Genomic DNA, 12826 nt, shown 5'->3' with positions numbered 1-12826 from the left:
AAACTACTAACAGGCCTGTACCACAATGAGGCTTTATAATTCCTGCCTACTGTGAGCCACAGAACAGCCAGGACAGTCTGATTGGATCTTTGCTATGGCCCTGTGTCACGTGTCTGAATTCCTGGAAACACTGGGAAGCCAGTTCTTTCCAATCATACTTCTACTGCCTTCTGAAATGTCCCGACCACCAGGAAAGTAATGGGCATGGCCGTTTAATGATTTGTATTTCAAGCCGGCTTAGAAAAACAACATGGCGTTTGAAAATAGGAGAAGCTTAAATGCTTCCAAGAAATACCACAGAAAGAAAGCAAGGACTCGTGGGAACAGAAAAGCTATCCAGTTGAAGAGTTACGCATTAATGGGCACCATCTTTAGTCCTGGGGTGACCTGTGTGGAAGAAGAAGGGGAACACGACTAGAGAAGTGTCCCAGAGACACGGTACCCATATCCCGGAGGTGGTTTTATATCAAGCTATCGGGCACATGGGTAGGCCCTAATGCTTTATAGACGTCTAAAATGTTTGATGTTTTAAACCCTAGGTGAACATCCTAAAATATAAATATTCCACACAGCTTCTTAGTTGCCCATAGTGTTTAATCAGCTTGAACTATGTTTCACAAGTCAGGTTTCATTAGGGAACAATACAAGTCGGGAGCGAGGAGAGAAGACAGACAGGGTTACGTCTGCTTTCCTCCTCCTGCTCCAAGCTGGGCAACTCAGTGTGAAGAATTGACTGAGAAGTCTGGGTTTCTCCATCACTACCGTCACACGCCTCCCCCCCTCCCCCGGGTAGGGAAGGCAGAAGGCCATCACAGACACGGCCATGTGCCATCCTGGTGTTCAGCCCCTCGGTCCAGCTGACTGTCTAGCTCAACACTGCCAAGACTGTTTGGAAACACCAAAAATAGGAAAGATGGATAAAAACAGAGCAAATTTCTGCATGTGTGCATGGTTTGCGGGTATGCATGAGCATGTGTGTGTGTATTTACAAATATGTAAGAGCATGTGCACATGTGTGTGTGTGCATGCAGAGGCCACAGCATGGCACTGGGTATCTTCCTTGGCTGTTCTCTACCATATGTTCTGAGGTTGGGTCTCTCGATGAAGCAGAGCTTGGCTATGTCCTTCCATCTTGCTCTGTGGATCCCTGGACTCTGGATTACACATGAGCCACCATTTTTATACGCCTGGCTTTTGAATGAGCGTTGCAGATCTGAACAGTGATCCTCGGGCTTGTGCAGCAAGTCCTCTGGCCAAGTCGTCACCCCAGGTCCATTTGTTTTAAAACAGAAAAGCTTGCTGGGCTACCAAGATGGCTCAAAGGGCATTTGCTGTCAAGCCTGACAGATTGTGTTTGATTCCTGAGATCCATAAAGTGGAGCAAGAGAACCAACTTCTGTAAGTCATTCTCTGACCTCCACATGCATGCTACAGCATGTGCCCCCCAAACCTACATACACACAATAAGTAAATAGATAAAATTTAAATATGAAAAAATGTACTGATATTCATGAATAATGAAGCTGACCTACCACTGTCAAAAGCAGATGATTCCCTTGAGAGATTTGGGATAGAGTTTACTTTGTAAGCTCCAGATTTCTGCCACAGTCACCAGGCTGTTCCCTTTCTATGTTTATGTTCTGTTTTGAAATGTAAATTTTTCTGAGCAAACATTTGGAATCTGTGATGCGCTCTCTAACTCTGTTCCATGATGGTTCTCTTTGCGTGTTCTCTATGACACCAGGCACCACCACCTTATTGATGCACTGAAAAGTGTGTGTCTGTGGAAATGCCTTGTGAGTGCATGTGCCATGTTCTTTGTGTCTGTGCCTTCAGCCCCTCCATCCTGCAGCCACTTGTCATGAGAAGGTTGTAAGTGTCCGAAAAGACCCCAGCGAATCTCTCGGCATGACCGTTGGAGGGGGAGCATCACACGGGGAATGGGACTTGCCTATCTATGTCATCAGTGTTGAGCCCGGAGGAGTCATAAGCAGAGATGGAAGAATAAAAACAGGTACAAAATGAAGAGGATGGAGGTGCTGGGGTGGTAGAGCCTGGGGAGGAGTTAGCAGCTTTCTGGGTTAGCTAACTGCTCTCTCAGAGTCAACGGGACCATGTGAGAGAGAACTGGCCATGATGGCTGTGCCTCTTTGACTAGGATGAGCATGATGTAGTCCAGGCCCACTCCTCTTCGTGCATGTGCGTGGGTGTGAGGCATCTTTGCAGGGAAAGCTAGACTCCCTAGACTTTCTGGGCTGGACAGGCCATGGACTATACCCATGAGCCAAGTTCCTTCTAAGGCATGATTTCGTTCCATACATTCTGACTGGTTCTTTGCCTTTATTGAAACTGATTTGTGAATTGTGCATTTTGTGGGCTAAATGGGATACACTAGTTGATAGATGTTGGTTCTATAGTATAACTAAATACCATTGGAGGGACCTGGTGAGAAGGGAGCCTCTGTTAGCCGCTCCCGTTCTGAGCTTCTCTGCATGAAGGGAGGTATCCAGTTTACCTCTGCAGGGATGTGTTCTTAACGACACTGTTCAAGCACACGGAGAGGTTGCCTAGGTCAAGGAATTGTGCTTTTTAAGAGCTCATATTTAAGACCAAAAAAAAAAGTTTCTCAAGTACAGTCACTCTGCCTGATGAGCTGGGGGTGGGGTGGGGAGTGACATGGTACAGGGTTTAGTCAGACGATCAAAGGATGCTTCTTTTTGAGTCATCAAGCATCCGAGGCCATCATCACTTGTCATTTTACTCCTGTCTTTAATTATTCTGTATGAAAAAAAGATGATGTATAAAAGGTAAACAGGAAATAAATAGCAAAGATGGGAAGATACCTTTTAATATATCTCTTGCTGTTCAGCAGGCACCTGGGTGGAGAATTATGAGGCCTGACGAGAAGTGACTTAATGGGAGAACAAGTAGCCTGTGACATACGGGGCATGTGACATATAGGGGCATTGGCACAAAGCTGGAACTTAGCTACTGCTGGCTCTGCACAAAACAGAGATGCAGGGACTAGAAACGGTACCCACTTTTCATCTCTGCAAAAGCTCAGGTCCAGGTCTATTCTTCATCTGCTGAGGGCTGCTGGGCCAGACACTAACACCTTTTCAGCCCCTGTTTGTTGGTAGCATTCCGCACGCCAGGGTCCTGCGAAGGCCCTGGATTCTGTGTCAACTGCTCTCACTGTGTGCTCAAGAAAACAGGAAATTAAGAGTAAAAATGTAGACTGTCTTTGGCTAAGAAGCCACAAAGCTAGCTCACGTAGGGAGACAGATGAACACTGATAGGTAGAGACTCCCAGCAAGACATTCCCGCCTGCTCTGTTGACCATTTGCTAGGGTGAGAGTCAGCCTCAGGTGGCTCTGAGCTCGAGTGACACACACCTCTCCTCACCCGGCCCACACGCCCCGTCAGACTCTGCCCTTTCACGTGTGAAGCAGAAGCCCCGTTTGCACTCACTGAGGATGCTTCTGCTTCTCTGGCCTCAGGTGACATTTTATTGAATGTGAATGGGATTGAGCTCGCAGAGGTCAGCCGGACAGAGGCCGTTGCCATATTGAAGAGCACCTCCTCCTCAGTGGTCCTCAAAGTCTTGGAAGTCAAGGAGCAGGAGCCCCAGGAAGACTGCAGCCCAGAAGCCCTGGACTCCAACCACAACGTGACCCCGCCTGGTGACTGGTCCCCATCCTGGGTCATGTGGCTGGAATTACCACAGTGAGTCCCAAATGTGATACCCCTATGGATGCTATTTCTCAAACCACTCTTTCACTGTCTTGGGCTGATTCATGGGCACGAACATCTTGTTAAGACCCAGTTTTGTCTGTGGGGCTGTTTGAATCAATTCTGTCTGCTTTTGGCCAATGAAAATCCATATAGAAATCTTAGGGTGGGTGTAAAAGTCTAGATAGAGTTTGCAGAGTTACCGGGTGGCTCGTGTAACAGGGAGTTCAGCTGACTGACAGCAACTTAGTCTGTGTCCATACTCACAAGCTGAGCCCTGCTCAGGTCAGGTTTCATCCTTGCACAGAGATGACCGGGAGCTGCACACTGGCTGTGGCCTCACTCAGGCTGCGAGAGGCTCTGACTATATAAACAGCAGAGCACTGTGGCTTCATAGTCAAGGATCTAGTACTTAGGGATTTTCCTCAGAGCATCTTTCTCCTGTGATTCTCCTGGCAAGTTCTTTAGGAAGCAACAGGACTGCCATTTTACGGAGGTACAACTGGATCCTTGCAATGAACCATAAAATTACCTGAGCCAATGACTTCAGAGGATTTGAAGAGAGCCCCCCAAAATGGCTAGGCACGTGAACTGTGACTATCCAAAGGATAGATAAATTTGATGTTTGCTTCCCTGGACGAGAGCAAAAATCCACTGGCCTTTAGATTGTTGCCTCTAAATGTGCAGCTTGAGTTGAAAATGGTGTCACTGATGCTGGATCTGCTGGAGTAGGATGAAGTAGCGAAGGCAGGCAGACTATTTGGTTTTGAAACATTTTCTGTAGGGTAGAGATAGCTTGTATTGATTTAGCAGCCTCAAACACAAACTGTAACAGTTTTCTTTGGAGTCTCCACAAGTTGATACATTACTTTTTAAATCGGTAGGTCTTTCAAAATCCCTAGAAGGTAGAACACTGAGAATTGAGACCATTCAGATACTTTACAACTGAACCTAAGTAGGAAACTGTTATATTGAGTATATGTATATAGAGGGCATGGGGCCTTGGCAACTCTTCACTCTGCTGTTGTAGCATAAAGGCAGCCTAGACCACTAGACCATTCATGAATGAAAGCCTGTGGGCTTGGCTGTAGTTCGATGCCCCAGGCCTAGATATCAATGTACTCACTCAAACACAATGGTGGCCTGTGAGCTCTTATGTCCCAAAGTTTTATAAAACGTAAAAAGAAATGCAAGAATTGATTTTGGACATCACAATACTGCGTCATCAATGTCCACTGCCGGTGCAGACAGGTCAAACTGCACATTTGTGAAGCCAGGTGGCAGGTTGGGTGGCTATCACACTATTGTGTCATTTTGTTCCCTGGGGTGGCGCCTGGATAGTCAGGGTCGAGCTGCGTGAAAACAATGCTATCTCATTCCCTTCCCTCCACACGAGCCCTGACCTTTCGCTTAATGTCCGAGAGAACTGTCCTGCTGTTTCAGCTCTTCAGGGCCTCATGATACCTGCTATCATTTTCCCTGAGTGTTTCATCTGTTTCCTTGCTTTCTTCGCTTGTTTTCATGAGCTCTCCCTCTCCCCAGTGTTCAGTCACATGGCTGTTCCTTTGGGACGACATTCATTCGGTTTTCACCCCTACGTTCTACATACTACCCTTTTCTCAGTTTTCTTTTCTCCTTCCAGGCTCCCTCTATCCTCCACTCTTTTTGAAACAGGCCTTGGTATGCAGCCGAGGCTGGCCTCAAACTTACAATGGCCATCTCTGCCTTCCAAGTATTGGGATTATAGTCATGTGTTGCCATGCCTGGCACCATCTTAGAAATCTTCTCCTCTGCATTGAGCTCTTGCTCATTGCATAGAGCAATTGCTGCATAGGTGTTTTAAATCATAGCGCTACAATTAACTATCAATTTCATCTTCTACAGAATTCTATATTCTACATTCATTTGTGTAACATTTTTTCTAATGAGTGGCTTTATTTATTTCTTTTCTGCCTCCTCTCCCCACCTGCTTTCTTGTGTAGCATTAACTCGGTTGGTTCAAAAATCTTCAAGTGAGATAATTTTCTCAGAGCAGCTGTCTGTTAAAGCTGATAACAGACAGGATCAGAGCCATATTCTAGGTCCTAGATCTGTTTGGTACACGGTTTGTGTATTTTCATAAACCAACTGAGGTCAGCCTGGCAGGCTGCCCACAACACCCTGTCATCCTCAGGCTCCTCCTTCCCACACGGGTATCTGCTTGAGTTCTCATTGCTTTGCAGGGGCCTGGCTTCTCCATCAAGCTGAACCTGAGGAAACCCGCCTGCCCACTTCCGATGTGGTTAGAGCAGGCCTTCCACATGGTTTTGTGGTTCTTCTCCCACTATCGCGTCCTCTCAGCCAAATTTCCTCTGATGCCCTTTGCCCTTTGGCAGCTCTGCTTCATCCGTGGTAACTCTTAATTTTGCTTAAGATGGACTGCTTTTCTGCTTCCAGGTTTCCTAGTCGATTTGGTAGTGAACTTTAGTGCACAAAGGGAACTTTATTCTGCAAGATTGAAATTTGATACGATATACAAAGTTAGTATAACTTAACTACACTGGCATTTTTCAGGCCTCAGTCCGTCTTGCTCCTGTCCTAGGCACTATGGTACTTTGAGGTGGTATGGCTTCAGTTTGCATGGGGTGCAGGGTGGGGATCCACTCACACCTATAATCTTGAGAGCTCAGAGCCTCAAGAAACCTAGATTTTCTCCTCACCAACACAACAGCCTTGTCTTACGTCTCTAGTCATTTGAGTAAGTGATGTAGAGTAAGCGATTCCCAACCACACCTTGGCAAAATTCATTTTTCTTGAATTGTTATAATAAGATTACAAATAACCCTTTAAAATACATGCACAGAAACATTACAAATACATTTTACCTTTTACTCAAAAAAGCTTGAGGACAAATATTTGTCCTAATATGCAATCTCGCCAGTTACCGAAGGTCCTCCCCCAGGGAAGAGGCGTGTCAGAGATGCAGAGCAACACAGAATAGGCACGTGAGTGAAAAGGAATTCTCACTCACTTAGCTGCTGGGGAGGCTAGAGCAGCCTCCACCGTGGGTTTGTTGGTTCTTCACTTACTTCATTCACAGGCTGGCATGGCCTGTGTGGAACTCGTGGGTGTCAGACTTGGGCAATGGCAAAGAGCAAGGGTGATAAAGACGCAGATAGCAGCGTGTTATCAGTAGTGCGCTGTGGAGAGCCCTGCTCCAGACTGCCAGCTATACAAACTATCAGCTGCCCTCAACAGGAGGAGACGTGGAGAACACTGACGACATTTCACTTTGTTGGCTCTCAGGGCCAACGTTTCACATCTGGAAGTCTTTCAAAGCATGCTCTCATCTGGACCAGCATGATAGAAATAGGCATTAACGCACTTGCTAAGAATTTAACCCTTTCCTCTCCTAAAGTCCCTAACATATTTTAACCAGGACTGTCAATAACGAATTGTAAGGAAACAGGCATCAATATTTTTCCTAGCTATGGACTTCCGAGACTTCCGTCATGAGACAGGTCTCCTGTGCTAGTCCATCTAAGCCAGGCAGTCTAACAGCAGCCACAGAGCAACTGATGCTTATGAGCCCTAAGCAAGAGCCAGGGCCAGGGCCCCTTCTGAGAGCTTCACTTGGTCTCTGCACACTTCAATGCACATGAGAATCACAGGCTCTTGACTCAGGAAACTAAGGCTCAGAGCAGTCAGATGATGTGCTCACGCTACATGGCAGAGACACAAGCTGAGTCCGTTCTTGACTTAGTCTGTGATTTTAATCACGATGATTAAGTTGGAAGCATCCCTGAGAATGCTAAGCCTATATTTAGCTTTAGTAATTTGTCTTGTTTTTTTGTTTTTTTGTTTTTTTTCCTATCATAAAACAGTTCTGGAGAAGCTTTAATGCTGCTTGCCACTTTAGGGAGGCTACGATTTCTAGTAATTTCCCTTACCACTTTTCCTGTATAAGTGTGAAATTCCATTAGTCAAAGGCAAAATGGTCACATCATTTCACGAATAAAGTTATTTTTAAAAATTTATTAAACACCTACCTATATTTAATATACAAAATGATGCATTTTAATGTTTACCATAATGGTGGACCTTTCAAAAGAAATTAAAAAATGTCTCATATTTCTGAAGGTCTGGAACAGACTAATAAAATAATGAGTCCCTTATGTGCTAGGAAAAGCCTCTCATAGACTTCAGAATCTAGAGGACAAGACGATACCACGATAAAGGAATCTATTATTACGAAAGTAAAAACTAAAGCTACCATAAACACTCAGCGGACCGTTTACTAAGAGCCCCATTTGAGCAGATGTTTTTTGTTTTGTTCTTTAATCCCACGGGTTGAATAGGCTCCTTGCCTAGGTAGCAAAGTACCCAAAGAGACACTTCATTCATGGCACAAGCACAGAGCAGCAGGACAGTGCAGGCAGGAACAACAGTCAACACAGGGCCTAATGCAGGCGCAAAGCCGACCTGACCCAGAAGTTAGCCACATAAAGCAGCTCTACATTATACCCAGAGGTGAGATTCGTAATGTTTACAAGTAAGTTAGGGCAAAAAGTTAAAAATCTAGACAGGGCTAAAAAATTTATAAAAAGGATGAAAACTGATTACATGGTCAATTTTCTGTACACAAAGTTTCATCTATTAATTTTTTCTCTCAAACTCAGCTATCGTTTTTCTTCTATAAAAATATTAATTTACAGACTTAGTGTACTTGGTGTATTTGTGATTCCAATTTAAAAACAATGATGAAAACTGTTTTTAAAAAAGTCATAGGTCAAGATGAAGGCAAAGGCGTAAGTCACAAACAATCCCACGCTAGTTTGGAATTATGATTAATATAATGGTTAATTATTTTAAGGGTAAAAAACTTACAGATCACCATCCCAGACAACAGCCCTCTGCACAATCAGGAAGGGAGTCTAGTCGCTGGAAGCGGAGCAGGAAGTAAGAGAGAGGGAGGAGGGAAGTGGCCGCTTTTTTAAAGGGAGAGAGACCACGCCCCAATGGGCTGGTATCTCAGCGGCTATTGGCTGGAGGAGTGGAAGGACCTCCAAATTAAGATCAAAGTATTCAAAATTGTTAATTCTCTTTGGCTAAGATAATGCAATAATCCAAAGTATGGTTAACAAATTCATGATCCATGAATTTAACACCATGGGGGAAAAAAACTTTACAATTCAACCCAGCTTGATGGATGGATTCATTTTACATTGTGAAGCTAAGCTTTTGTTTTTGGCTTTTTAAGAGACAATGCCATCTTTGTCTTAGTATCCCTCTGACTTAAAACCACACAAAGCAGTGTTTCAAATGCTTTATTGAGTAAATTGGTATAGAAGGAAGGTTTACAGAAAATTTAAAAGATTTATGTGTATTAAGTGTTGTCTTAGGGTTTTCTATTGCTGTGAAGAGACACCATGACCACAGCAATTCTTCTAAAGAAAACATTTAATTGGGGTGTCTAACTTACAGTTGCAGAGAGTTCATTATTATCATGACAGGGAACATGGCTGTGTGCAGGCAGATGCACTGGAGCTGAGAGTGCTACATTTTGCAGGCAACAGAAAGTCACACAGAGGGAAGCTTGAGCAAAATAAACCTCAAAGCCCATCCTCACAGTGCCACATCTCCAACAAAGCCACACCTTCGAATAGTGCCACTCCCTTTGAGCCATTTTCTTTCATATCACAAGTGTTTTGTCTGCCGTATAGATATGTGTACCACATGCATGCCTGGTGTCTACGGAGGTCAGAAGAGTGTTATTTGTATCCCCTGGAACTGGAGTTACGGACAGTTGGGAGCCATCATGTGGGTGCTAGGAACTGAACTTGTGTCCTCTGGAGGAGCAGCCAGTGATCCTAACTGCAGAGCCATCATCACTCCAGCTCCAATCCTTTGTGTCTTGAACAGCTCAAGACTTCTCATGCTCAATTCATTCACTGGAGTTAAGTTCTCTGTGAGCCTAACCATAACCTCACTGGGAAAAATGACCAAAGCCCTTGCCATTCCTTATGCCAAATCTTTCTCAGTTAAGCCTAAATTGAGAGAATGAGCTCAGAGTAGGAAAAAAGCTCACACTTACATCCAAAGGCTAATGTCACTTAATCTCAAAGGTCACTGATCAAAACCAGCTACCAGGTTTCCCAGTGGGGAATGAAGTAATGCAAAGAAGAAAAAAGGTCTTCAGTTCCAATTATCTAGCCTGGCGCTGAAAGATTTTAACATAGTGAGCTCTTGCTGCTACACAAAGGCAAATACTCAACACAGTTTAATGGAAAGTAAAAGGCTAGCATATGGGTACCTTCGAGCTCCAGGAGGACAAGGATTTTGCATATTCAGTGATATTCCCCAATGCCAAGTGCATGGTATAGACTCAAACATCTAAAAACGGAACCAAAGCTGATGCCTTCTGCACTATGAAGAGTCTAAGAAAACAATCACACTTGTAATTTAATATTAGGTTGAAAACTTTAATAATTTTAGATAGTTGTATTTATAGATGATCAACAAAATATTTGGACATTCAAATAAGGCCCACAGAATACTTACTGAAAAAACAAAACACAATGGTCCAAAGAATGAGATGCATTAGTTCTAGAGCTCTATATATCTGTTTATGTGTTTTAAAGAGTTATGACCAGAAGATGTGATTACACTTTTGGAATCACCTAATTACTATTTTTCTACCAAAAACAAAACAAAACAACAAAAAAAAAAAAAACCCAAAAAAACAAAAAACCCAAAACTGGGCACATACCTACCAACAGTGATTCTCAACCTATAGGTCACAACCCCACAACAAACCTCTATCTCCAAAAACATTGGCACTACGATTAACAATAGTAGCAAAATCACAATTATGAAGTAGCAATGAAAATGATTTTATGGCTGAGGGTCACCACAACATGAGGAACTGTATTAAAGGGGTCACAACATTAGGAAGATTGAGACCCACTGCCCACCAAGCTGGGAATGTGTGATGCTTTTCCTAAGCCATCAAATGAACAGGAACTTAACAGTGTGATGTCTAGAAGACCACTGTTCTTACAGGATGCATGTGCTACTGACAGAGGCTTACTGGGAAACAAGTACTTAAAGTGTTTTCACTAAATAAAATTCATTTATACTTTGTTATTTCAATAAAAGAAAATGTTGTACATGATGCTAATGCATACAAAACAAAAATGGGCTTGTTTTATTTCAAATGAAAGCAACAGCATGAAAAAGGTTCTATTCGTCAGGGTTCTCTAGGTGAACAGAAGTGATATATATATAGATTTAGTGGAATGGCCCCACTAAAATGACTCCAACAAAGGCTGTCTACCAATAGAGGGCCCAAGAAGACAGCAGTTGCTCAGTCCTGAGGTTGGGTATCTCAGCTGGTCTTCAGTATAGGCTAGAATCCCAAATAATTGGGCTCTAGTGCCAGTGAAGGAATGGACGTGCCAGCAAGAGAGAGCAAGAGCAAGTAGGCAAAGAGAGCAAGCCTCCCTCCTCCATGTCCTTTATACAGGCTGCAGCAGAAGGTGCGGCCCAAAATAAAGGTAGATCTTCCCACCTCAAAAGATGGATTAAAAGTGAGTCTTTCCACGCAGGGCAGTGGTGGTGCACACCTTTTTTCCAAACACTTGGAAGGCAGAAACAGGAGGATCTCTGTGAGCATAAGGCCAGTCTGGTCTACAGAGGAAGTTCCAGCCAAAGATATTATACAGAGAAACCCTCTCTCAAAAAAAAATGATTTAATTAAGGGAAAAAAATTCCTGAAGGATAGACCCAGCCACTTGAGTTTATTCCAGATACAGTCAAGTTGCAACCAAAAATAGCCATCACGGTTGTTAAATGATGAGGTAGGCCAGAAACCAGTATAATGACCAAACTTCATTGCTTAACATTTCACAAGATCATTTTTATTGATTATCAAAAAGCAAATGAGTATTTTAAGGTACAGTCTATAAACAAAACATCTTCATTTCTACCAACATAAAAATGCTATCTTCCAGTCAAAGCAGTTCCTAGACCATAGACATCTGGTAGACACACCTCTCTACTCACACAGCAGTTTGTACTTGGCTCTAACAGCCACAACTATCCTAGTTGAGATTCTACTGATTCTCAGGCCAGCTACAGTCTTTCCTGATTCAGCTCACTTTGTAATTTCCACTTCAGTTTATGCCTTGTTGATTTTACTCCTACCACAACTGTTCAACCGTTTCTGCCTCACTTTCTGCTCATTTTATGTCTACAGTCTTCTTTGTTTATGTGAGAATAAACCAGTACTTTCCAAGGGTCAAGAGAAGGTCTAAACTTAATGAGGTTCATTAGCATAAGTTAAAATTATTTTCATTGTGATTATTTCATTGCAAATAACTAATTCAAAGAAAGTTTGCCTTAGGAATTATGTAAACCCACAAGTATATAAAAATTATATTCCCTCAGTATGCTCCACTTTGGCTTATCATTAGAAGTATCGAGGCATACTTATGGCTCATATAAATCCATGCATTATGGTGTTCTTGGCCAATACATAGCCATCTTCCTCAGCAGAGACACAATGACGAAGTATTTTTGTTGAAAGGGTATTCAGCTATGGAAAAGAGATCAAATACAAAAGCTGGCTAAGCACATGAAAAATTACTGTCATTTCTGAGGGAGACATATGCAGTTACTATTTCACTTATTAAAAATGTTCAAAAAATGAATGAGAGATGAAGTTACAACTGATAAGCTCAACTGTATACACGAATTATATCCTATTTCAGGTACTTATATAACTGCAAAGATGTGACCCTAAGGAGGAACACAGCAGGAAGTCTGGGCTTCTGCATTGTAGGAGGTTATGAAGAATACAATGGGAACAAACCCTTTTTTATCAAATCCATTGTGGAAGGAACACCAGCATACAACGATGGAAGGATCAGGTAATAATTATTTAGCAAAAATAATATTCAAAGTATTTTGTTTTCTACATGTAAAAACTTGGCCTCACTTGAAAGAAAGCACATTATTTACTAAATTTACTATTAGTATTTACTATATGCTCTTGAAGAGTAAGAAATTAAAACATTACTATGCCAGTTAGATTTAAGAAATTGAAAATTATGCT

At 42.8% G+C, this 12826-nt stretch overlaps 1 protein-coding gene across 2 annotated transcripts in view; it reads left to right on the top strand.

Moving 5' to 3' along the window:
* Lnx1 (ligand of numb-protein X 1) overlaps positions 1–12826 on the top strand; it is a 105089-nt gene that overhangs the window by 91783 nt on the left and 480 nt on the right. For both annotated transcript variants that reach the window (XM_057772821.1, XM_057772822.1), the window contains 3 exons: positions 1837–2014; positions 3501–3726; positions 12483–12641. In XM_057772821.1, coding sequence (XP_057628804.1) covers positions 1837–2014; positions 3501–3726; positions 12483–12641 — 563 coding nt within the window. The remainder of the gene's footprint in view (positions 1–1836; positions 2015–3500; positions 3727–12482; positions 12642–12826) is intronic.

This window comes from Chionomys nivalis, chromosome 6, assembly GCF_950005125.1.
Source record: "Chionomys nivalis chromosome 6, mChiNiv1.1, whole genome shotgun sequence".
Classification (NCBI taxonomy): domain Eukaryota; kingdom Metazoa; phylum Chordata; class Mammalia; order Rodentia; family Cricetidae; genus Chionomys; species Chionomys nivalis.
Note: the sequence above shows the minus strand (reverse complement) of the source record. Positions and strands in the feature narration are given on the sequence as shown.